The 27,395-nt window shown below is 39.8% G+C and overlaps 1 protein-coding gene across 9 annotated transcripts in view; it reads right to left on the bottom strand.

The window, feature by feature from the left end:
• The window catches only part of LOC135094621 (von Willebrand factor A domain-containing protein 5A-like), a 176,448-nt gene that overhangs the window by 127,478 nt on the left and 21,575 nt on the right, over positions 1–27,395 (bottom strand). For 6 of the 9 annotated variants that reach the window (XM_063994871.1, XM_063994872.1, XM_063994874.1 and 3 more), the window contains exons 2-6: positions 12,130–12,196; positions 10,470–10,594; positions 5,133–5,234; positions 4,289–4,400; positions 1,729–1,857 (exon numbers count right to left, since the gene is read on the bottom strand). In XM_063994871.1, coding sequence (XP_063850941.1) covers positions 1,729–1,857; positions 4,289–4,400; positions 5,133–5,234; positions 10,470–10,594; positions 12,130–12,193 — 532 coding nt within the window. In that variant the 5' untranslated portion in view covers positions 12,194–12,196. Of the gene's footprint in view, positions 1–1,728; positions 1,858–4,288; positions 4,401–5,132; positions 5,235–10,469; positions 10,595–12,129; positions 12,197–18,467; positions 26,421–27,395 lie in introns of those variants that run through there. The other 3 variants (XM_063994873.1, XM_063994877.1, XM_063994876.1) reach the window with 3 other exon arrangements.

Below are 27,395 nucleotides of genomic sequence, written 5' to 3'. Positions count from 1 at the left end.
TTTTTAATCTATGTCAAGGATATCTTCTAAGTAGGTTATTTTTCTTCTATGTTTTGGTGCATTTAACCCTTTCCTTCCGGCGCTTAAATTATTTTCCCCGTTTTGTATGACGGCTAAAAATGGTAAACCTAGAAATTGTCAGAAAATTGTTTGAATATTAATAATTATTTTCTCTTTGTTATTCTGAATACAATGATATACTTTGTAGCTCGATGTGACCTCTCAAAGTTGAGTTTATGCCTTATAAAGGATTTCTCCTCCTCCCGCTGTGTGATCCGTCATCCAGAAACGGCCCGGAGAGCGATGACGCCGTGCGCACACACACTCTCTCTCGCTCGCTCTCTCTCTCTCTCTCTCTCTCTCTCTCTCTCTCTCTCTCTCTCTCTCTCTCTCTCTCTCTCTCTCATCTTGGAGGGGAAATTGTACACTTCCAATGAGAGAGAGAGAGAGAGAGAGAGAGAGAGAGAGAGAGAGAGAGAGAGAGAGAGAGAGAGAGAGAGAGAGAGAGAGAGAGAGAGAGAGAGAGAGAGAGAGAGAGAGAGAGAGAGAGAGAGAGAGAGAGAGAGAGAGAGAGAGAGAGAGAGAGAGAGAGAGAGAGAGAGAGAGAGAGAGAGATTTCATCCCTTTTCACATCAAGTTTCAGGCAAATAACATTCTCTCTCTTTCTCTCTCTCTCTCTCTGACAAGTTACCTTCTACCATTTTATTATAAAATCGAAGATAATGAAAAAATTAACATGAAAGAATGATAGGTATCATCTCTCTGTTCTGATAAAACAGGTGGATCCTGTAAATCATTTTCCGAGTCCTCACTAATGTCTTCGCTTTCTTCAGCTTCTTCTTCTAAATATTCACTGTCACTGTCTTCAAACTCAGAAGCACTGCTAAATACATATGTTGTGTCCTGCTCCATGGTGAGTTATGATCTGAGATCCTTGGCTCTTATCAAGATGTCTCTTCACACTTATCATGGTGCTTTCCACCCAGCGAGTGCTTTCCACCCGGCGGGTCGCTGGGGCTGCCAAGTGTCGCCCGGAGAAAGGGAAAATAGCTTAGTTACCACTAAATTTCCAGAGCTAGTAATAACACTACATGTGGAAACATGCCAGACACTTCCACTCACACCATCTGACTCGAGAAACCACACTTGGACCTCAAAATTGAGGCGCGAAAATTCTTGATTACCGGTATGATCGCCGTCGCTATGGACGCATTTTTGCAATCGTATATATACGATTGCCGGAAGGAAAGGGTTAAAAAAAACTATTATAGATGTTTTAAGAATCTGAATCTTTAGTAATAGGTTTCTTGTATGTTTTAGTATATTTTCTAATCTATTATGGACATCTTAAGAATCCAACAACTAAAGAAATTTTCCTTGATGGTGTTTTACTAATGAGATTCTATTAGGTAGTGAAAAATAAGAAATGGATGTATTTTAGTGCATTTTGAAATCTATATTATGGGCATCTTAATAAAATTTTTCTCAATGATGTTATAGTGAGACATTCCCAGAATCTATTAGGTAACAGAAAAATAACTTGATGTGTTTTAATGCATTTTGAAATCTATATTAAGAATCTGAAAACTACAAAAACTTTTCTTAGTGATGTTTTGAAGAGACCTCCCCAGAATCTATTAGGTAATTCGAAATAACAATTGCAAGTGTTTTTGTGCATTTCAAATCCACTGTCCACTCCTAAACTGACCTGTACCTGGCCTGACCTACCTTGTATCCTAGGGTGGTCAGGAGGGGTGTAGCGAGGGTTGAGCACTGTGGGCAAGACAAAGCTTATGCCACCATCTGTCTGCACCCTCAACTCCATCACCAGACGCAGGGTGACCTCAGCTCTTGTCCCTGCAGAACAGGCCAGGGTAAAGCAAGGCGAGGGTGAGGAAGGATGAGGAAGGGTGAGGAAAGGTGAGGAAGGGTGAGAAAAAGTGAGGCAGGATGAGGAAGGAAGAGGAAAGGTGAAAAAAGTGAAGAAGGGTGAGAAACAGTGAGGCAAGGTGAGGAAGGATGAGGTAGGATGAGAAAGGGTGAGGAAGGGTGAGGAAGGAGGAGAGAGGATGAGGAAGGGTGAGGAAGAGTAAGGTAAGGTGAGGCAGGATGAGGAAGGATGAAGAATGTTGAGAAAGGGTGAGGCAGGATGAGGAAGGGTGAGAAAAGGTGAGGCAAGGTGAGAAAGGGTGAGGTAGGATGAGGAAGAATGAGGAGGGATGAGGAAAGGTGAGGAAGGGTGAGAAAGTGAGAAAAGATGAGGCAAGGTGAGAAAGGGTGAGGAAGCATTAGGCAGGTTGAGAAAGGGTGAGGAGGACTGAGGCAGGGTGAGGCAGTGTGGAAGGATGAGGAAAGGTGAAGAAAGGTGAGGAATGGTGAGAAAGGGTGAGGCAGTAATATTATTCCTTCCAATCCTATGGTAAGTTTTCTTATAATCATTTAAGGTAAAATTTAAAACACTAATCTTTGCAGCCAGGGTAAAGAGTCAGGGTAAAGCAGAGTGAGACCGAATGAGGAAAAGAAGGCAGTAATTCTTCCAATGCTACACTAATCTTTCTTATGCCTACAATATTTTTGGACATGTTTTTCTAGCCAGGGTGAGGCAGGGTGAGGAAGAGTGAGGAATGGTGAGGTAAAGGATGAATCAAAGGAAACATTTTCATGCTACACTAATTACTCTTATATTTACAATGCTTTTTGACACTTATTTTTGTAGGCAAGGTAAGGAAGGGTGAGGCAGGATGATATGAATCCTTGCAATGCTACTATTTTTTCGATGATGTGGAGATAACCTTAGCATCTTCTCCCGAGGTTAATATTTACATGTCAGATAGAATTAAGGTTGTAGAATATCATGCAATACATATATCAACTTTCGGACACTTGTTAAGAAAAAAAGTTAATAAACTGACAAATTTCTGTGTGGCACCCTCCCCCATGAGTGTTTGAGAGTCACTGCCTGACCTCATGGACCCATGGCTGTGGGCATTGTGCTGTCTGCTGTGGCTTGATTGGTTCTTAATTCTGAGGCACTGGGGCCACATTCTCAAAGACATTCATAGCAACACCTTATCAGGGCCCTACGAACACCTTAGCTACACTGAGCTAAGAAGACCACTTATGAAGCATTCTTAAATGGCTTCTTAGACCTGTGTAACTAAGATGTTCTTAGCTGCACCTCGTTCACTTCAATCAGCGTGCACGATATGAATCGGTTTGGTGGGAAATATAAACAATTGCCTGGGCAATGGGCCTGGACCACTTGAATACACACCTTCAAGCATGGAACCACTGAAAGCCAAATGTGCTAGAAAGCCCAACTTTTTTAGTGCTGAAATGTTTATGTTACTGCAGGAGGTGAAGAAGAGGAAAATTATATTACTGCAGCTTTGTGTGCACATGAAGGTGTTCCAAGGGAGGTAGAAGAAGTATGAAAAAATGTGTTGATCTGTGATCGCAGGTCAAAACAAAGGCAGCATAAAACAATAGAGAATTCATGAAAACAGTGGTGGGTTGGATTAGGTTTGATTTGGGTTGGTAAAGTTATGATAGATTATGTTTGAAGCTGTGTCAAATGAGTGTGTATCTTGAACCTGAGACATTATGCTTGTCTTATTATCACAGGGATATTGATCATAGAAAAAAAAACATTCATCCCTTGTATTTCTTACATTTTTTCTTTGTGAGTGTGGAAGAAAATGCCCTGATGGACAGAGTTAATTTTTCTTATTAAAAAAACATAATGAAAAAAAGTTATATTTGCAATTATCATTTTTAAATATGGGTAAGGTCATGCCTGGAATGGCTGGGTTAATTATTAGCCTTGGTTTGTGTTGGCTACATACATTGGGTCATGTGTGATGCTGCTCTGATTGTTGAATATTAATGAGTGTAATTTCCAGAAATGTGATTTCAGTAACCTCCTAGCAAGTCATTTAAGCACAAATGAATTACACAAAGTAAAAGACTACTCACTCACCCTATAAATAATTCTGTACCTTAGAAAACTATATTTAACACACTCTCTCTCTCTCTCTCTCTCTCTCTCTCTCTCTCTCTCTCTCTCTCTCTCTCTCTCTCTCTCTCTCTCTATCACAACCACCACCACACTCAATCACACACCACACAGAACCATACACAACATACAACCACAAACACACAAACCCACACCAACAGTCAAACACCATCACAACCACACACTAGACACACAACACACACCAAACACAGCCACATACACAACTACACACAACCACCACATACACCACCACACACCACCACCATCACATACCAGCAGGAAAGTTGCCCAGGTTAAGTGTGAGGATGTCACTGGAATCAGGGTGTTCTTGTGTCATGATGGCTGTCTTCCCTGCACTCACTGCCTCCTCATAAATCTTCTTTGCCTGTGTGGTGGCATGGTACTCAGCATTAAAAAAAAAAAAAAAAAAAAGGAAGCTGCAAGAAGCTGTTAAGTCTACACAACACATGGTAGTCCCAGTGCTAAACATTCATACCAACTCATCATTTAGATTTTTTTTTTTGTCTGGTCTCCCTGGTCTATCAGGGCTAGAACAGTGCTTTCTAATGTCCTAATGAAGGACTTTGATTTGGCATTTGGGAACTATTACTCTGAGTGGATGCCCTTCCTATCCTAATACTGTGGCCAGGATTCGAACCTGCACGCCTGAGGACCCCTCAGCCCCAAAGCATGTATGATCCTGCTGGACCACAGCCCCCATCATTTGAATGAGTACAAAATATATAATTTTCTTGTGACTTTACTGGTATGTTTGCAATGATAAACACTTTGCTATACACTATAATGTAAAACACATTATTTAGACACATTTTACTGCTATTTTCAAGGACGTTTTTTATTTATTCTTTGAGTTTTAGAGAATAGTCTTTCCATCTGACCATTTTTTGCTTCCAAAGCAGAAGAGATTATTGTCATAAGTCAAGTAAACCAGTGAGCAAATAAATTAACAGAGATTAGATTAAAAAAAAAAAAGCCCGAATGTTACCCCCCAAAAAAAAGCTAACACACACACACACACACACACACACACACACACATATATATATATATATATATATATATATACATATGAGCATAGAGGAAACAAGTATAATACCTTGTTCTTCTCCATGCAGTGAGTCACAATGGTTCTGCCATCCAGTCGTGCTTCACAGTGGTACACAGCGGCACCCTCCTCCACAGGCAACACTGCCCGCACCTACACAAGGGATGGGCACCAGGCAGGAGGGAAAGAAAGAGATGAATATAAAAACACAAGAGGAAAGAGGTCCCCCTAATTGTGAAATGCTATTATTTTTATTTTATTTTTTTTTTCCTCCTGCTTCTTAGTGTTATGCTAGTGAAGGAAGTGATTAAATTAAGAAAGGGAGGAGGAAGGAAAAGATTTAAGCTCCTAATGAGAAAAAAAATTTCAGTCTATATTTTTATTATCATTTCTAGGTTGCTAATTTTAAATCTGACAAGCATACACCTCAGACATATCTCAGCTATATGTAATATCCTTCTACACTTTTTTATCAGAAATATGCAATTATTATGAGAAAAGTGAGATAACATTCTAAGTTATTGTTTTTATAAGAAATTGATCCAATATATATTGAACTTTAAGTATCCTAGCATAATTAACACAAAACTATAAATTCAGCATGAATTTGTGTTCTTATTAGTATTTTATTTGCCGTTTATGTGATATAGGAGGAGGAGGTAGTAGGCACCTGCTGAAACAATAATTACTCCCAGTGAGGTCTAAATCACTGGATCAGAGGGTGCTGTGAACTTAACATTAAACCCAGCTGTGACCTCATTGAACTTTTCCCTGTGTTTCTCACAACACAAGGGGGCAGCCACAGCCTGCCCTCTAAAGACAACTCTCTTCCTCCACAAAAAGCTACAAGCACCTAATTATACACACATGCTTCACTCAAAATTAAAAACTATGGCAACTCCTGCACCAGCCTCAGAGTCCCCATTTGGGGAGGGGACCACAAATGTCCCCAGGTTGGACTGCTCTTATGATAATGACCCTAAGTGTCTTGACATCCCCTCAACTTTTTCTTCATTAACTTTTGCAACATTCAGTCTTAGATCTAATTTTCAATCTGTAGAACACCACTCCTTCTAAACCTCATCTTCTTTTCCTCAATGAAACACAGATGTCATAGGCAACTGACAGTAGCCCCTTTTCTGTTTCCTCCTACTTTCTCTATCCTCATTTTCAATCCAAAGCTGGATGTCGCATTTATATGCACAACGACTTAACCTGCTCTTGTGCCCACGCTCTTGAATCTTTTGAGTTTTCCACCATCTGGCTATGACTACAGAGTCACTCTCATACTAAATTTATCTGTGCTGTATACCTCTCACCTAATTCTTCTGACCATAAGAAATTTTTTGACTACTTAACTTCCAAAGTGAAACACATTCTCTCTTCCCTTTTGTGAAAATCTCCATTCTTGGAGACTCCAATGTTCACCACCAGCTTTGGCTTTCCTCTCCCATCACTGACCATCCTGGTGAACTAACCAGGAGCTTTGCTCCATGACCTAGAGCAATCGGTGCAACACCCTACTCGTATTCCTGACCATCTTTAAGATACACCCAACATTCTTGACCTTTTCCTAACCTTTAATCTTTCTGCTTATGCTGTCACCCTCTCTTCTCTGTTGGGCTCCTCTGATCACAATCTCATATCTATATCTTGTTCTATCACTGCAATCCCTCCTCAGGATCCCCCTAAGCGGAGGTGCCTCTGGTGTTTTGCCTCTGCTAGTTGGGGGGACCTGATGAGGTATTTGCTGATTTTCCTTGGAATGACTAATGGTTCCATATCAGAGACCCAACTCTGTGTGCCGAATGCATAACAGAGATGACAGTGTCTGGCATGGAGGCATACATTCCTCACTCTTTTTCTTGACCTAAACCTTCCAAATCTTGGTTTAACACAGCCTGTTCTTGTGCTATACATGACAGGGGTGGCCATACTTAAGCTTTCATCACCAAAATCTCATGCACTTTACATTTCTGCCTGGAACCATGCCAAGTCTGTTCTGCAATTAGCCAAAAACTCCTTCATTAATAGGAAGAGTCAAAATCTTTCAAGATCTAACTCCCTTCATGACTTCTGACATCTAGCCAAAAATGTCTCCAATAACTTTACTTCTTCTTTCCTTCCTTTACTTCAACCAGATGGCACCACTGCTATCACATCTATCTCTAAAGCTGAACTCTTCACTCAAACCTTTGCTAAAAACTCTACCTTGGACAATTCAGGGCTTGTTCCTCCCCCTCCTCCACCCTCTGACTAGTTCATGCTACCTATTAAAAATTCTTTGCAATGATGTTTTGCATGCCCTTGCTGGCTTAAACCCTTGGAAGGCTTATGGACCTGATGGGGTACCTATTATTGTTCTCCGAAACTGTGCCTCTGTGCTTGCACCTTACCTTGTCAAACTCTTTCAACTCTCTGTCGACATCTATCTTTCCTTCTTGCTGGAAGTTTGCTTACATTTAGTGTGCTCCTAAAAAGGGTGACCATTCTAATCCATCAAACTACCATCTGATTGCTTTAATTTAAGTTTTTGAATCTCTCCTTAACAGGAAGATTCTTAAACATATATAACTTCACCACCTTCAATCTGATCACCAGTATGGGTTCCATCAAGACCGCTCTACTGGTGATCTTCTGGCTTTCCTTACTGAGTCTTGGTCATCTTCTTTTAGAGATTTTGGTGAAACTTTTGCTGTTGCCTTGGACATACCAAAAGCTTTTGATAGAATCTGCCATAAAGCTTTGATTTCTAAACTACCCTCCTACAGCTTCTATCCTTCTCTCTGTAACTTCATCTCAAACATCTTTTCTGACCATTCTATTGCTGCTGTGGTAGACAGTCACTGTTCTTCTCCAAAATCTATTAACAGTGGTGTTCCTCAGGGTTCTGCCCTGTCACCCACTCTCTTATTATTCATCAATGACCTTCTGGACCAAACTTCTTGTCCTATCCACTCCTATGCTGATGATACCACCCAGCACTTTTCCATGTCTTTTCATAGATGTCCAATCCTTCAAGAAGTAAACATTTCACACCAGGAAGCCACAGATCAGCTGACTTCTGATCTTTCTAAAATTTCTGGTTGGGGCAGAGCAAACTTGGTATTGTTCAATGCCTCAAAAACTCAATTCCTCCATCTATCAACTCAACATAACCTTCCAGACAACTGTCCCCTCTTCAATGACACTCAACTGTCCTCCTCTTCTACACTGAACATCCTCGGTCTGTCCTTTACTTATAATCTGAATTGGAAACTTTACATCTTATTTCTAGTTAAAACAGCTTCTATGAAGTTAGGCGTTCTGAGACATCTCTGCCAGTGTTTCTCACCCCCCAGCTGTTAACTCTGTACAAGGGCCTTATCTGTCCATGTATGGAGTATGCTTCACATATCTGGGGGGTTCCACTCATACCACTCTTCTAGGCAGGGTGGAATCAAAAGTTTTTCATCTCATCAACTCCTCTCCTCTAACTGACTGTCTTCAGCCTCTTTCTCATCGTCTCAATGTGGCATCTCTAGCTATCTTCTACCACTATTTTCATGTTAATTGCTCTTCTGGTCTTGCTAACTGCATGCCTCCCCTCCTCCTGCAGCCTCGCACAGACTTTCTTCTTTCTCTTACCCTTATTCAGTCCACCTCTCAAATGCAAGAGTTAACCAGTATTCTCAAACATTCATTTTTTTCTCTGGTAAACTCTGGAACTCCCTGCCTGCTTCTGTATTTCCACCTTCCTATTACTTGAATTCCTTCAAGAGGGAGGTTTCAAGACATTTATCCTTCAATATTTGACTATTGTTTTGGACCCTGTTCTGGGACTGGCATCTCAATGGGCTTTTTTTTTTTATTGGATTTTTGTTGTCCTTGGCCAGTGTTCCTCCTACATAAAAAAAAATAATTAAATAAATAAATAAATAAATAAATAAATAAATAAATAAATTGTCATGCATCAGATTCCAGGAAAAATCAGCTAACATGGCTGGGCTCCATTCATCTGTGTACCTACTCTCCATTCTCACTATATCCTGATGAAACCTCTCTCCTTGTTCATTGGTGACAGCTCCTGCATTCTGCAGGAAAAAGTGAATGCAGAAAATGTAGTTACAACCTAGATGTTGGTTGCTTTTGATAAGTTCATCTACTAAAACATCATACTGTGTCTGTTTTTGCTTTCCAGGAAGACCTCTACACACACCCTTAAATGCCCATCAAGTTGCTGACTCATTTTCATCCATTGTTGCTTGAGATTCATTCTCATGCATGAGTTCACAAATTTGTGGTTCCACAAATATGCCTCTTGTATCACTTATCTTTTTAAAATTTCTTCTTGAGGTGTAGGAATGCTGGTTTATCATGCTTGATTGCTTTGACTAACTGTTTCATCAAGCCCAGTTTTATATACAGTGGTGGCAAAATGATATTCTCCTTTTCTGCATTTGGTTTGTTAACAACATTGTGAAACATTTATGTCCCTGTACCTCTTGGTGGCCATTCCAATCGGGGGTAATGTTCTGATTTTGTCCAGCTATCTCACTTGCATAGGAAACACATGTACTTTGTATGGCCAGTTTGCAATCCACTAAGAATGGCTATATCTTTCAAATCTGCATAAATAAGGCATTCATGTACCTTTTAATTGATGTGATCTAGAATGAAACAAAAATCTTCGTGTTTCTCTTAAAGTAACTGAATGTGCATTGACAAGAAACTAGAAAATACAAGAAAACAAACTAAAATACAGCATCCTTTTATAATGTATTATACTACCTTGAATCTCTTTAGAAATTTTTTTTATTGAAACAATAAAAAAAGAAAAATGGTAGGTCACAACAAAACCAAAGTGGTTTTCAAGGTTTTATTCTTATGACTTTTTTCATTGTTATAGTGTTATAATTAAACAAAGAAAGCAAGGAGGAAGAAAAAGACTTCTCTCATGATGAAATGCCATCTTTTCTCCTTATTTTATGTTTATGTCCTCCTTATTTATTATTGTTATTACTAACCTGCACCTGTCCAGGAGTTAAGGTATACCTGTCAGTAGGGAAAGAATGACATAAATACAGAGAGGCAGGAGGAAAGAAGAGGCTCTCCTATTTATCACTCCTATTTGTTCATTTTTTTTGTTTACTAATTCTTATTTATTTTCTTTTTTTCTCCTCCTGAGTTTATATCCTCCTCCTCATTATTATTATTATTATTAAGATAATTAATGTCTAATTTTCTTCCCTATACAATGAGAGAGAGAGAGAGAGAGAGAGAGAGAGAGAGAGAGAGAGAGAGAGAGAGAGAGAGAGAGAGAGAGAGAGAGAGAGAGAGAGAGAGAGAGAGAGAGAGAGAGAGAGAGAGAGAGAGAGTCATACAACAACACCTAACACAATACCATACCTGCAGTGGGTGTTTGGCAGTGTTGCAGTACACCATGTTGGCTGTCACTTGAGCCACAAAGCCACGAATGGAAACTTCTGCAGACACTGACTCTAGGGACACCACACACCATCTCCCTGCCTGAGCTGCCACACATACACACACACACACACACACACACACACACACACACACACACACACACACACACACACACACACACACGAGATTAAAAAAGGTTACAGAAAGGGTAAAATAATTGGTAGGGGGAATGGATTTTGGAAAATTTTACTCACAGACACACATACAATATCAGAGAAGGTTACAAGAAAAAAAATTGATTTGGGAGGGAGCCACATTCTGAGATATTTTACACTCATATCCCAAATCTTCCTTTCACAGGTTTTTATCACTGAAAGTTTGAGGTTTTCAGGGGCATCTCAAGCTTGAACCCATTACTTCTTGTCCTATTCTGATTACTGAGCCTGAGAATTTAATTTATGGCACCTTTGCTATGTCCTCTATATCACTTACAAGAGTTACAACAATGACAAAAAACAAATTATTAAACATTAGATATATTTTAGCCTTGTGTCCTATCTTTTATTTATGCTTTTTTATTTCTATCCAAGGAGGTTTGATAAAGATGGAGGTGTGTTGTGTTCAACTTAGGTGAGGTGAGGTTAGGTTAATTTAGAATCTTATCCCTCCACGTGACTGACACTCATCCACCAACACATCACATTTTTTCCTTCCTAGTCCAAGCAGTGAGGGATCAGCCTTGAAGTCAGAACTGTTATGAAAAAGAAGGCAACACACATGGTATACAAAGTTAATTTTGTGCAATGAATTATTAGAATGTTGTTTATATTAGTCTCTGTTGTATGTTACTTCACTAAGCCTTAGTGCTGTAACATAACTGGTTTGGTTTTATTAGGGTTTTACTGGCCCACACCTTTTCCTCATCTCATTTGGCTGCCTCCCTAGAGTGAGGAGTTGGCACTATGTACGAGTCTCCTCCATTTGTTTCTGTCCCTTGCATTTTCCTCTGTGACCCCCATCCTTTACAGTTCTGCCACAATTCCATCCCTCCATCCAACTCTGTCTTCCTCTCGATCTTTTTCCCTCAAGTGGTTTTCTCCAGTCTCTTTTAATCAGTTCCTGGTTTTCTCTTCTTAATGTGTAACCCAACAATCTCTCTCTTTTTTTTCTTCCATCTCCATAATGCATTCCACTGCATCTCAGCACATACCAATATGGCTACCACAGGCTGTGTGGACTTCAGTCATTCCTGGTACTGCCACCTCCACCTTTATTGAACCTCCTTGTTTTTATCATTGGAAGTTTTCAAGGTTTTCATGTGTGTTGCAAGTTTGAACTAATTATTTCTTGTCCTATCCTAATTACTGACCTTAAGAATTTTCCTTGTGTCATACATGAAAATCCTTGAAAATCTTGTGATGTAAACTTTTATAAAATATTTGAAAATACACAATAAATATATACTTAATACATATAACTCACTGTAACATTTAATTTTCATGTTTATTATTGTTGGTATTATTATTATTATTATTATTATTATTATTATTATTATTATTATTATTACCATTATTACTATTTCTAATATTGTTGGTGATGCTACTATTACTACTTCCACTATTACTATACCACTTCTTACCTTCAGACATTCCCAGAAGCCCAAAGTGGGACAGGTGAGGCGGCAGATAACATACGGAGGCCATCGTCTAATGAGAGAGACAGGTGAGATTAGGTTAGGTTAAGTTAGGTGAAGTTAGGTGAGGTGAGTTTAGATTAAGTTAGCCAAGCAAACATATCAGACCAATAACTGGAAGTAGCAGAACAACAGAAAAACAGCAACCAACCATGGGACTGATTCCTAATTGTCACAGATTTCTTATATCAGCCATTTCCTGTAAAAGTGGTATTGGACTGATACAGAATTATTACTTCCTTCCAATAATGGACAATGGAAGTTGAATTTTGGCCCAATTTGAATGTTCGTACAAGAATCCTGCAATAGTCATAATTATTGAACAAAATTAAGAGAAGAGTGATAACCATGCTGTTATTGTGCAGAAGACATCCCTAAATTCAATAAAATGAAGAAAATTGTAGCAAATGTATTTGTGTACTTACAACTTTAATGCAAGTGAGCAGAAATATAATTTTCATACTGGCTAGCCATTTTATACTCAGCATCGGTAAGTAACACAATTTGAAGGTGCCTCTGGCGTTTTGCCTCTGCTAGTTGTGGGGACCTGAGGAGGTATTTTGCTGATTTTCCTTGGAATGACTACTGCTTCCATGTCAGAGACCCGTCTTTGAGTGCTGAGTGCGTAACAGAGGTGATAGTGTCTGGCATGGAGGCATACATTCCTCACTCTTTTTCTCGTCCTAAACCTTCCAAACCTTGGTTTAACACAGCTTGTTCTCGTGCTATACATGATAGAGAGGTGGCCCACAAAAGGTACTTAAGCCTTCCATCACCAGAATCTCATGCACATTATATTTCTGCCTGGAACCATGCCAAGTCTGTTCTCCAACTAGCCAAAAACTCCTTCATTAACAGAAAGTGTCAAAACCTTTCAAGATCTAACTCCCCTCACGACATCTGGCATCTAGCCAAAAATATCTCCAATAACTTTGCTTCTTCTTTTCCTCCTCTATTTCAACCAGATGGCACCACTGCTATCACATCTATTTCTAAAGCTGAACTCTTCGCTCAAACCTTTGCTAAAAACTCTCCCTTGGACAATTCTGGGCTTGTTCCTCCCTCTCCTCCACCCTCTGACTACTTCATGCCACGTATCAAAATTCTTCGCAATGATGTTTTACATGCCCTCGCTGGTCTAAACCCTCGGAAGGCTTATGGACCTGATGGGGTCCCTCCTATTGTTGTCCGAAACTGTGCCTCCGTGCTTGCACCTTGCCTAGTCAAACTCTTTCAGCTCTGTCTGTCAACATCTATCTTTCCTTCTTGCTGGAAGTTTGCCTACATTCAACCTGTTCCTAAAAAGGGTGACCGTTCTAATCCCTCAAACTAACGTCCTATTGCTTTAATTTCCTGCCTATCTAAAGTTTTTGAATCTATCATCAACAGGAAGATACTTAAACATCTATCACTTCACAACCTTCTATCTGATTGCCAGTATGGGTTCCGTCAAGGCCGCTCTACTGATGATCTTCTGGCTTTCCTTACTGAGTCTTGGTCATCCTCTTTTAGAGATTTTGGTGAAACTTTTGCTGTTGCCTTGGACATATCAAAAGTTTTTGATAGAGTCTGGCACAAAGCTTTGATTTCCAAACTACCCTCCTATGGTTTCTATCCTTCTCTCTGTAACTTCATCTCAAGTTTCCTTTCTGACCGTTCTATTGCTGCTGTGGTAGACGGTCACTGTTCTTCTCCTAAATCTATTAACAGTGGTGTTCCTCAGGGTTCTGTCCTGTCACCCACTCTCTTCTTATTATTCATTAATGATCTTCTAGACCAAACTTCTTGTCCTATCCAACGCTACGCTGATGATACCACCCTGCACTTTTCCATGTCTTTTCATAGACGTCCAACCCTTCAGGAGGTGAGCATTTCACGCAGGGAAGCCACAGAACGCTTGACTTCTGATTGGGGCAGAGCAAACTTGGTATTGTTCAATGCCTCAAAAACTCAATTCCTCCATCTATCAATTCGACACAACCTTCCAGACAACTATCCCCTCTTCTTCAATGACATCAACTGTCCCCCTCTTCTACACTGAACATCCTCGGTCTGTTCTTTACTTATAATCTGAACTGGAAACTTCACATCTCATCTCTAGCTAAAACAGCTTCTATGAAGTTAGGCGTTCTGAGACGTCTCCACCAGTTTTTCTCACCCCCCCCCCCCAGCTGCTAACTCTGTACAAAGGCCTTATCCATCCATGTATGGAGTATGCTTCACATGTCTGGGGGAGTTCCACTCATACTGCTCTTCTAGACAGGGTGGAATGAAAAGCTTTTCGTCTCATCAACTCCTCTCCTCTAACTGACTGTCTTCCTCTCTCTCACCGCCACAATGCTACATATCTAGCTGTCTTCTACCGCTATTTTCATGATAACTACTCTTCTGATCTTGCCAAGTGCATGCCTCCCCTCCTCCCACGGCCTCACTGCACAAGACTTTCTTCTTTCTTTCACCCCTATTCCACCTCTCTAATGCAAGAGTTAACCAGTATTCTCAATCATTCATCCCTTTCTCTGGTAAACTCTGGAACTCCCTGCCTGCTTCTGTATTTCCACCTTCCTACGACTTGAATTCCTTCAAGAGGGAGGTTTCAAGACACTTATCCATCAATTTTTGACCACTGGTTTGACCCTTTTATGGGACTGGCATTTCAGTGGGCATATTTTTTTATTGGATTTTTGTTGCCCTTGGCCAGTGTCCTTCCTACATAAAAAAAAATAAATAAATAAAAAATAAATTAATAAACTGAGGCATCTAGAATAGAAGGGATTATCCCTTTGAGTTAAAAGTGGCATGAGAAAGTTGCAACCTTCCTCATGCCTCATGCTTCATGAAGGCATAGGTTGTAAAGTGATTTGTGACCATCTATAGTAGACTGTTTGCCAAGGGTTAAGAGTTGCTTTCTTTTAGTCAAAATATTGTCAGCCCATATTCTATATGTAGGTATGTATGTAGGTGTAGGAGAGGCATCCTGCCTCACTGGCTGGCCAATCAGTGCAGCCCATGCCACTGTCCCAGCCAATCAGCATGAGCATGGGAGTGTTGGCACGCTAGTATCAACACATAGCTATCCCTGCTTGTTACGCAGATTTTGAAAGAAATACAGTGTTAAGGTGAATGATAGCAGCACTGAAAAAGAGGTGGAGGTACAAAGAATCCCTCGTAAGCAACAGAAGCATGTGGAACAGTGGAAAGTAGTAGCTTGAAACCATAAAAGAGACAGTGTTGAGACTTATAATTGGTGTAGCTGTGGTGGCAAAACAAGTTGGTCCTGCTTGTAATTGGTACCACAAGTGCTACATGTTGGTGGGTCAGGAGTATGTGGAGATGATTTTCAAAAAGTGCTGGGGTCTGGGATCACATGATAAACAAACAGCTAATCTGGACTGTTATTTTTTATTAAAAAAAATAAATAAATAAATAAATAAATAAATAAATAAAAAAAATATATATATATATATATATATATATATATATATATATATATATATATATATATATATATATATATATATATATATATATATATATATATATATATATATATATATATATATATAATCTGCATTATACAATAAATTACTATTTCCCTTACATTCATATACAACTTTTTAATGTTTTTTTTTTTTATTACCTCATGCCTATTTAAGTGTACACTTATCAAGTCCGTGTTTTATAGTGTCAAATTTTTTTTGGGTGTCAGAATAATGTTAAGACTAGTTTTTCACATGTATTCTTTTGATGTAAAATATACATGAATATTCCTATCACTTTAGTTTTTCACATGTATTCTTTTGATGTAAAATATACATGAATATTCCTATCACTTGCAATGATATCATAAAATCAAAACTGACAAACTTTAAAGGGCAATAACTCAAAACTATGATTTCACTGGGATGCCCCTTCTATTCTAGATGCATTATTTAAGAACACAAACAATAAATAAATAAATATATGAATAAATAAAAATAAACAATCTGATAACAAACCAAACCAGGATTGGTGTTCTACTGTCAAAGATAGTGAGAAAATAAAGTTGATAGATTTTTATCTACTGAAGTAAGAAGTTAAGAAAAATAGACTCCCAACTGGAAGCCCTAACATTTTCTCTCATCAGGCTGAGAAGGGGTAGTCCTGTCTATTCCTCACCACTCTCGGTGATGACCAGATGAGGGGGCCCTAACTTATCCTAACTGGGAGAAGGAAAAACAGGGGCAGCTTATCTGCAGTCATGCGTAATGTGAGAATAGTGGTGGATGGCAAGGGAGGTCCTGATGCCGTTGTTTGCTACCCAGATCTTATCCTGGGAAGAGATGGCAGGTGTCACCCCAGTAGATAGGTGTCAAGTGGGTGACTAAAGGGGAAGGCAGGTGTTGGGTGGGCTTCCAGATGCCCTGACACCTCAAGTTCTCTGCCGTTGGCTGCTGGCTGTCACTGCTGGCCACTAGCTGGCACTGCTGCTAGACTCACCTGTATGAGCATAAGGCTCACCACTACAATTTCCAGCATCTCATCCTCATCTGTCTGATGTGCCACAGCCATGCACTTCCCCACTTCCTCAGTGACCACCAAGGATTCTACATTCTTTGTGTGCAGTGAATTCTGCCAAGTCAATCTATCACAGCAACTAATGAGTGGAGACACTTCTCCACTCATTAGTCAACACTCTCTACTCACATGGACAACTCAGCTAAGTATCCTAATTAGTCTCAGCCCTGAACTGTTAGATGCTTAGTGTATTAATAGGTCTGCATGACTTAAGGTAAATATCACATATAACCTGGGCTTGGTGCCACATATGCTGATACCAAGTTTGCATGTAATTAATGTGAACTGGCAAGGAAACAAGAAATGGATGAGTGGATGGAGGCAGTTATTTTACCTTCATATAAAGATAAAGTTAGTAGGAATATGTAAAAGTTACAGGAGGATAAGTCTGTTTATTGTGTCAAGAAAAGCTAGTGGAAGAGTCTTGGCTGAGAGATTTATGAAGTTATTGAGGTGAATGTCACTTAGGAATAGTGATGCTTTATGAAAGGAAAAGGTTATGTATGGATCACATTTTTGAAATTAGAATTATAATAGGATAAAAAAAAACTGTAGCATTTACCTAGAGAAGCCATATGACAGGGTGGGTACATAATAAAGAATTTTGGGATGTTTTTAAAATTTGTGATGTAGGAGTGCCAGTACCAGAAGGAATTAAAGCTTTAATAAGGATGCATGTATGTGTGTGAGGGTGGAGGGAGAGCTGAGAGAGGCTTGTTGCAGTGAAGTGAAGTGTGAGGGAGATCAATGCTAGAGCAGGAAATGCTGGTACAAGACTGAAACAGTCAGTGTAATAACACATGTTTGCAGATGACACTGTTTTTCCAGCAGAAAATGTTAGACAAATGGTCAGTGTAGTAGCAGTAAACAGTTTCCATGGGGTGTATGAGAGAAACTGAAGGTGAATGGTGAGAAAAGTTAGGTGATTGTTTTTGAGAGGAGAGAAGTGGAGGTGCATGATTTTAGGACACTTTACAGGGTGAATGTGCCAGCTAAGGTATGAGATGGTGATGGGAGGAGAATGAATTTAAGTGAATGAGAACAGTGCTAGGTAAAGATGATAAGATGGAGAGAGAGAGAGAGAGAGAGAGAGAGAGAGAGAGAGAGAGAGAGAGAGAGAGAGAGAGAGAGAGAGAGAGAGAGAGAGAGAGAGAGAGAGAGAGAGAGAGAGAGAGAGAGAGAGAGAGAGAGAGATTGTGAAAGGGTGGAAAGGAAAGAGAGTTAAGGAATGGTATCTTCTTACCATCATTAATGTATTACCAGTAACATATTATACATCAGAGACCTGGACATGAAAAAGGGCACAACAACCAAAAGTGTGTGCTGTGGAAATGAGTTATCTGACAGAGGTGTGTGGTGTGACAAGATGAGAGGGTGAGGGCAATGAAAGTGTATGAAAGGTGTGGCATAAATATCTACAAATTATGCAAACTGTGGAGTGAAAAGAGTGGTAAAATGAGTGAGAAGGAATACTCTCAGATAGTAAGGTCATATTACAATGATGAAAAGAGAAGAGTTTAAAAATACTAACAGTAGATGAAAGCAACTTGGAAGATGGAAGGATAGGATAAAGGAGTGCAAATGTGAGAGAGGTGTTATTAAAGACCAAGCATTTGAACAAGCAAGAAGGGAATGTTTGGTTAGGGAGAGGTGGAAGCTCTTCTGCCATAGCCACAACTTGGGGGGTGTTCACAAAGGGAGCAAGGCTTTAATTAGATAGAACTCACCTGGCTTACTCACTGGTTGGCTATCCTTCTCAGCCAGTCAAGCAAGCAGAGAAATCTGTGTGTGTGTGTGTGTGTGTGTGTGTGTGTGTGTGTGTGTGTGTGTGTGTGTGTGTGTGTGTGTGTGTGTGTGTGTGTGTGTGTGTGTGTGTGTGTGTTTACCTAGTTGTATTGTACAGGGCATGAGCCAAAGCTCATTTTGTCCTGTCTCCATAACCATATTTATCCAGTTTCTCTTTAAACATGTGTACACTGTTTGCCACAACTAACTCTTCCTTCAAATTAATCCAGATTTCAATAGTTCAATGTGGAAAGCTGTATTTCTTGATGTCGCTCAAACATCCACTCTTCTTTATTTTCTTCCCTTGCCCCCTCGTCCTCTCTATTCCTCCTCCATCTGTGGTACCAAGTCATTTCTGTTTATTCTTTCTATATTGTTTACTAATTTGAACATTGTTATCAGGTCTCCTCTCTTTCTCTTCTCTCTTGTAGTGTTGGTGATCCCATCTCTTCAAGTCTTTCTTCATAGTTTAAGTCTTTCAATTCTGGTACCATCTTTGTTGCTATCCTCTATATTCTTTCCAGTTTCCATATATCTTTTTTTCCTATGTGGAGCGCAAACTACTGCTGCATATTTATTTAGGATGTATCATGCTTGTTATAATTTTCTTCATAATTTCTTTATCTAAATAGTTAAAAGCCACCCTAATGTTTGTTAACAAGCTGTAGAGCTGAATATTCTGTTTATGTGCCTTTCAGGTAATAGTGTGTCCTGGATCAGCATTCCCAAGTCTTTTCTTCATTACTTTTTGTCATTATTTCTTCTCCCATTTTGTAATTCCACAAAGGTCTCTTTCTACTTTTCCTATTTCCAACATGTGGCATTTTCTGGCATTAAATTCTAGTTTCTATCTTTGGCTCCATGCGTGTATCTTGTCAATATCCTTTTGTAACTCCTTGCAATCATTTTCATCCTTTATTATTTTCATTATTTTTGCATCATCAGCAGAAAGGTTTATATAACTATTTACATCCTCTGTCATATCATTTAGATAAATTTGAAACATAATTGATGCCAACACAGATCCCTGCAGTATCCCACTTGTCACTTCGCACCAACTTGAACTACTGTCTCTGATTACTGTTCTCATTTCCTTCCCTTGTAAATAATCCTCCATCCATCTCAATGTTGCTCCCTATAGTCCTCCTTCATTCTCTAACTTCCACATATGATTTTTGTGGGGAACTTTATCAAATGCTTTTCTGAGATCTAGCTATACCACATTAATCCATCCGTCCCTCTCTTGCACTTCATCTATTACTCTCGTATAAAAGCTCAGTAGATTTATGACACAGGATCTCCATTCCCTGAATCCAAATTGCTTTTCTGTAATTATCTTTTCATCTTCTAAATACTGCACCCATCTACCTTTAACCCCTTCACGCCCATGACGTACACCTTTACGTCACAGACATGCTCCATACCAAACACCATGACATATACATATACGTCATGAGATACCCGTACATATTGCGGAGTGGTTTTTCATCCTGTAGACAGTCTATGAGCCTGGTATAGCCTACTGCTGAGAATAAAAATAAGCCACGCCCATCAGCCAATCAATTTGCTAATATGTGGAGTGACTGTCCATCATAAAATATTACTGGCCAGAAGTGCCTCTCCATGCCCAGTTTGCCTAAGGCGATCGATACAAAAGGACGTACTTTAGTGTCTTCTCATTGCCTTGCCATTATTGGAAACTTATTTTTGCTATATTTTGTGACAGTTTTTAGGAATTTACAGCCAAGTCGGGCAGGGGTGATTCAGACTTTGATACATCATATGTGCCAGAAAGTGAGGATGAAGATGAGAGTAGTGACAGTGAACTGGAGCTTAGTGATAGTGAATTATGGCAGGATGTTGATCCAGTTGAAGACAGTGGGTGGCAGTTTCTTGTCGACATCTTTGCTGATGCACAGCCATGTGCACTGCCCGGCTTCACTGATGGTGCTGCCCAAGGGCCCCAGGCTATTCCAGCCCTTACTTTCCATACTCCTGGAGATGCTTTTAGTAATTTTATAGATGGCTATGTGATTTCTAAATTGTGTTCATGGGCTAATGAGAGAGCTAATGTTTATTTTGCTGAAAATCCAATAAAGAAAAAAGTACATGGGCTAAAGTGGAAACCAGCAACAGCAATGACATGCATGTATTCTTTGGGTTATTGATAGTCATGGGAGTGGTACAACTACCCAATATGCATATGTATTGGTCAAACAATGCAGTTTTTGGAGGCCCACGAGTTTTCACAAAGGAAGTGATGAGTAGGAATAGGTTTCTCTCCATTCTCAAATTCTTGAGATTTTCATCTGCTGTCACTGTCAAGAAAAATGTACCGTCAACCAGAATTGAACCATTTTTGGACCTGATGAGGGACAGGTGCCAAGCAGTTATGCAACCAGGTGAGGATGTAGCTGTTGATGAAGCACTTATTTTGTGGAAGGGTCGTCTTGGATTTAGACAGTTCACAAAAACAAAAAGAGCTCGTTTTGGCATCAAGGTATTTGTTCTTTGCCCCTCTGGTGACCACTGGGATGGATATTCCTGGAATTTTGCTGTCTATTATGGCAAAGGGGCCTTCAAAATTGATGATCCAGCAGCAGGGAACCTCAGCATTTCAGAAGACATTGTCATACATTTGATGAAGGACTTACTGGATCATGGTCGACATGTAGTCACCGATAACTGGTACACAAGTCTCAGACTTAGCAATTACTTGCTGAGCCGTAACACCACAATGACTGGTGTTGTGAGAAGTGGTAGAGGACCCCCCAAAAGGATGATGGCTGAAAAATTAGAGAGATTTCAATCTGTTTTTGCCAGACAAGGGAATACTTTACTTGTCAAGTACCAGGACAAGAAAGAAGTGACAGTGCTTACCACAAAATACACTGCTGGTATGGTTGAAAAGTGCAAAAGGTACTTTGGGGAAAAGACTGTTTTCTATAATAGACCACTGCACATTGAAAAATATAACAGCAAAATGGGAACTGTAGATATGGCTGACCAGTTGCTGGAGCCTTATGCTTTCGGAAGGAAAAGCCTAGCCTGGTTCAAAAAGCTTGGAATTCATTTCATATTCCGTATCCTTCTGAATTCCTACATTGCGCACTGAAAGGGGTCACAGTACAAAGGTGAATTTCTTCAGTTCATCATGGATGTCAGCCACCAATGGTTACGTGAGCACAGTCATGGAGCTGCTGAACTCATCAGGGAAGATGAGGCCAGGAGAAAGAAATGCCCACTGAAAGTAATGAAGGAAAAGGACTTGTACCATGCATGGGTTCACCATGAACAGTCAGGAAAGCAAAAATGATGCTGAGTGTGCTGGAAGAATGGAAAGAAGAGGAAGGATACTGTCTACTATTGCCCTGGGTGTCCTGGTGAACCAGGACTGTGTTGCATGGACCACTTCCAGCTGTGGCACAGTGAACTAGCTACAGATTCACAACCAGGGCCAAGTGGTGTGGCCAAAAAGCATCGAAATAACTAATCTTCCCCCACCACTTCATTCACCCCCCAGCCACCCGTGATTTACCGTAAGTAAATGACTCTACTACTACTACTACTACTACTACTACTACCACAACCACCACTACCACCACCACTGCTACCACTACAACTACTGCTTATATTCCTAGTACTTTTATTGTCACCACCATCTTTATCCCATTACAATGATTTTTTATCATCATTACCATTGCCATTATTATTTCTTATACGTTATAATATATCACTGTGTATATTTATACCATATTGCTCATTTTTAAGTGGAAATAGTGGATTAATAACACTTCTCTAGCATTTACATGCATATTTCTTAAATATTTTTGGATGAGCGTAAGTCTTGGGGGTGGGTGGTATGGGATGCATGGGTGACCGTCAGCCGCCTGGGCACGAAGGGATTAATTACTATTTCACAAAGCTTGCTTACAGTACTTGTTAGTGACACTGGTCTGGAATTTCATGGTTCCATTTTATTTTCCCCTTTGTATACCATATTGGTACTATGTTAGCTCTTTTCCATTCCCTTTGTACTTTTCCTTCTTTCAACAAGCTGTTGATTATATCCCATATGGGTTCCCCCTTTTGTTCTCTTCATCCTTTTAATATTCACCAATCTACTTGATCTGGTCCCATAGCTTTTCTAACATCCAGCTCTTCCAGCAGTTTCTTGATTTCTTTGTAAACACAGTTTAAGAACTCTCATTCATTAGTTCACTCATCTCCTCAGTAGTTTTATAAATACTTCCTTCTCTTTTTAACTTGTTTATGTCATCTCTATGTTTCATTTTTCTATTTACATATCTGTAGAAGAATTTGGGTTCTTCCTTGTATTTTCTTACTATGTCACTTTAAAAATTTCTTTCTTCTTCTCTTCTTCTTATGCCATATTCATTCCTTGCCTTTCTGTATTCTTCTCTAGTATTTCTGTTTAGTTTTCTCATCAATTTCCTCCATGCTGTCCTTTTCCTTCTTTGCTTCTACACACGACATTATACCATTCATGCTTCCCAATTTTCACTTTATAACTTGGTACAAACTGTTGCACCCCTTCTCTATACTTGCTCAAAAATATCTCATATTTTTCTTGTAGTACTTTACCTTCAAATAGCTCTTTCCAGTTCATTTTTCCACAAACTTTATTAAGCTCTGCAAAGTTTGCTTTAGCATAGTTCTGTCTCCCATTTTTAAATTATTCATTCCTGTGTAACACTGTTTCCTCCTGTAGTACTATTTCTCTTGTCAAATGATCACTTCTTCCCATTGGATTCAGACAATGTATACTTGGTCTACCTTCTGGGGTTTTCATAAACACTAAGTCCAACTGTGATGGTTCTTTTTCTCTGCATCTTGTAGGTTTGTTCACCCACTGTCTCATTGTATTCACCATCATGGTAAGCAAAGGTTCTTTGCTCCATGACCTGACATTTTCTTTCAATTCCATCTCCTCCCAGTTAACTCCTTTAGTGTTGAAGTTGCCTACTAAAAGCACTTTGTTGCTTTTCCTTATCATTTCCTATATGCTATTTCTTGTTTCTAGTTGCATAATTATATATTTTTTGGTCTCTCATGCATTAGTTTTTGGTGGTACATACATCACAATAACATTCGTTTTTTCACTTCCTTTGATCTTAATCACATCATTCAATAGGGTGTTGCAATTGGTGCAACACCCTACTCATATTCCTGACTGTCTTGGAGATACGCCCAACATTTTTTACCTTTTCCTGACCTCTAATCCTTCTACTTATGCTGTCACCCTTTCTTCTCCGTTGGGCTCCTCTGATCACAATTTCATCTCTGTATCTTGTCCTATCGCTCCAATCCCTGCTCAGGATCCCCCTATGCGAAGGTGCCTCTGGCGTTTTGCCTCTGATAGTTGGGGGGACCTGAGGAGGTATTTTGCTGATTTTCCTTGAAATGATTACTGCTTCCGTGTCAGAGACCTGTCTTTGTGTGCTGAGCACATAACAGAGATGATAATGTCAGGCATGGAGGCGTACATTCCTCACTCTTTTTCTCGACCTAAACCTTCCAAACCTTGGTTTAACACAGCTTGTTCTCGTGCTATACATGACAGAGAGGTGGCCCACAAAAGGTACTTAAGCCTTCCATCACCAGAATCTCATGCACTTTATATTTCTGCCCGGAACCAAGCCAAGTCTCTTCTCCAACTAGCCAAAAACTCCTTCATTAACAGAAAGTGTCAAAACCTTTCAAGATCTAACTCCCCTCACGACTTCTGGCATCTAGCCAAAAATATCTCCAATAACTTTGCTTCTTCTTCTTTCCCTCCTTTATTTCAACCAGATGGCACCACTGCTATCACATCTATTTCTAAAGCTGAACTCTTTGCTCAAACCTTTGCTAAAAACTCTACCTTGAACAATTCTGGGCTTGTTCCTCCCTCTCCTCCACCCTCTGACTACTTCAAGCTACCTATTAAAATTCTTCGCAATGATGTTTTCCATGACCTTGCTGGCCTAAACCCTTGGAAGGCTTATGGACCTGATGGGGTCCCTCCTATTGTTCTCCAAAACTGTGCCTCCGTGCTTGCACCTTGCCTAGTCAAACTCTTTCAGCTCTGTCTGTCAACATCTACCTTTCCTTCTTGCTGGAAGTTTGCCTACATTCAGCCTGTTCCTAAAAAGGGTGACTGTTCTAATCCCTCAAACTACCGTCCTATTGCTTTAATTTCCTGCCTATCTAAAGTTTTTTAATCTATCCTCAACAGGAAGATTCTTAAACATCTATCACTTCACAACATTCTATCTGATCGCCAGTATGGGTTCCATCAAGGTCGCTCTACTGGTATTCTGGCTTTCCTTACTGAGTCTTGGTCATCTTCTTTTAGAGATTTTGGTGAAACTTTTGCTGTTGCCTTGGACATATCAAAAGCTTTTGATAGAGTCTGGCACAAAGCTTTGATTTCCAAACTACCCTCCTATGGTTTCTATCCTTCTCTCTGTAACTTCATCTCAAGTTTCCTTTCTGACCGTTCAATTGCTGCTGTGGTACACGGTCACTGTTTTTCTCCTAAATCTATTAACAGTGATGTTCCTCAGGGTTCTGTCCTGTCACCCACTCTCTTCTTATTATTCATTAATGATCTTCTAAACCAAACTTCTTGTCCTATCCACTCCTACCCTGATGATACCACCCTGCACTTTTCCACATCTTTTCATAGACGTCCAACCCTTCAAGAGGTGAACATTTCACGCAGAGCAAACTTGGTATTTTTCAATGCCTCAAAAACTCAATTCCTTCATCTATCAACTCGACATAACCTTCCAGACAACTATCCCCTCTTCTTCAATGACACTCAACTGTCCCCCTCTTCTACACTGAATATCCTCGGTCTGTCCTTTACTTATAATCTGAACTGGAAACTTCACATCTCATCTCTAGCTAAAACAGCTTCTATGAAATTAAGCGTTTTGAGACATCTTCGCCAGTTTTTCTCACCCCCCAGCTGCTAACTCTGTACAAGGGCCTTATCCGTCCATGTATGGAGTATGCTTCACATGTCTGGGGGGGTTCCACTCATAATGCTCTTCTAGACAGGGTGGAATCAAAAGCTTTTTGTCTCATCAACTCCTCTCCTCTAATTGACTGTCTTCAGCCTCTTTCTCACCGCCGCACAATGTTGTATCTCTAGCTGTCTTCTACCGCTATTTTCATGCTAACTGCTCTTCTGATCTTGCTAACTGCATGCCTCCCCTCCTCCTGCAGCCTCGCTGCACAAAACTTTCTTCTTTCTCTCACCCCTATTCTGTCCACCTCTCTAATGCAAGAGTTAACCGGAATTCTCAATCATTCATCCCTTTCTCTGGTAAACTCTGGAACTCCCTGCCTGCTTCTGTATTTCCACCTTCCTATGACTTGAATTCCTTCAAGAGGGAGGTTTCAAGATACTTATCCTTCAATTTTTGACTACCACTTTGGACCCTTTTTATGGGACTAGCATTTCAGTGAGCATTTTTTTATCAGATTTTTGTTGCCCTTGGTCAGTGTCCCTCCTACATATAAAAAAAATAAAAATAAATAAAAAATAAAAGATTCTGCCATTCCATCACCATATTCCACTTCCTCAACAACAATATCCTCTTTTACCAATATCATCACTCTTCCTCCTCCCTTTCCTATTCTGTCTCCTCCTTTGGAAATCTCAACTTTATTTCCTCTTTTAGTTTGGTTTCCATTAAATGTACCACATCTGGTTTATTGTTCTTTTTGTAGTCTTTTTAATTTCCAATATGCTCGACACCAAACCATATATATTTCTGTGTGTATGTGAGTGTGTATGTGTGTGTGTGTGTGTTAGTGATGTATTAAATATCCACCTATGCATCCACATCCGTGGGGCATCCACAGTGAAAATACTATCTGCATTACTCTCCGTATTTGTGTTTTAATACAATGAGAGAGAGAGAGAGAGAGAGAGAGAGAGAGAGAGAGAGAGAGAGAGAGAGAGAGAGAGAGAGAGAGAGAGAGAGAGAGAGAGAGAGAGAGAGAGAGAGAGAGAGAGAGAGAGAGAGAGCATGCTATGTTTGAGTGAGGTAAGCATGAATGAGTTGAATGGAAAGTAAGTGTGAGTGAGTTGACATTGAGTGAGTGAGAATAGCTGTAGATAAGAAGGAATAAAAGAGGAGAAGTGCGTGTGAGAGTCAGCATAAGACGACAAGCATTAGTTAGGTTATGAAAATATGTGAATGAGTAAATGTGAATGGAAGTGAGTTGAGAGTGGAGATGGGAGTGTTAATTACAATAAGACTGAGTGAGAGATAATGCAAGTATGAATGAATGTCAAAGTTAGCAAAAGATGAAATGTGAGAATGAGTAGGAACAAGCCTGAGGATTGATAAATAGAATGAGACTAATAATGAAAATGGAATTGTTCGAGAGGGTAAGAAAGAGTGAGGAAGGATGTAAATGCAATGGTAGGAGTGAGGTGGAAGATATTGGACAGATAAGGGGAAGGGCTGTGACAAGGAGGGAGGTTTGAGACAAGACCAGACAGAAAGAGAAGGGAAAAGAACAGGGGAAGGAAGGGACGTACTGAAAGTAAAGTTAGGAAGGGAGTTCGTAATGAAGGCAGAAAAATACATGGGGCAAGCAAGTGAAAGAAGGGTGAAGGAAGAAGGTGTAAGTTTGTGGAGAAAGTGGAGAGAATAAATGTAAACAGAAAGGGTGAGAAGTGATTGATGAATTAGAGGAAGAGAGGAAGTAGTGGGGAATAAATATTCCCTTTTCCTGTTCGCTACTCCTTTTTGTCCTTCCTCCATCAACCCTATTTCCACTTCTCTCTCCATCTCCTTGTCCCATGTACTCCCTTCCCCGGTTACATCTTCTCATTTACATACTTG

This window comes from Scylla paramamosain, chromosome 46 (assembly GCF_035594125.1).
Source record: "Scylla paramamosain isolate STU-SP2022 chromosome 46, ASM3559412v1, whole genome shotgun sequence".
Classification (NCBI taxonomy): domain Eukaryota; kingdom Metazoa; phylum Arthropoda; class Malacostraca; order Decapoda; family Portunidae; genus Scylla; species Scylla paramamosain.
The sequence above is the reverse complement of the archived record's forward strand: the minus strand, read 5'-3'. Positions and strand labels throughout refer to the sequence as shown.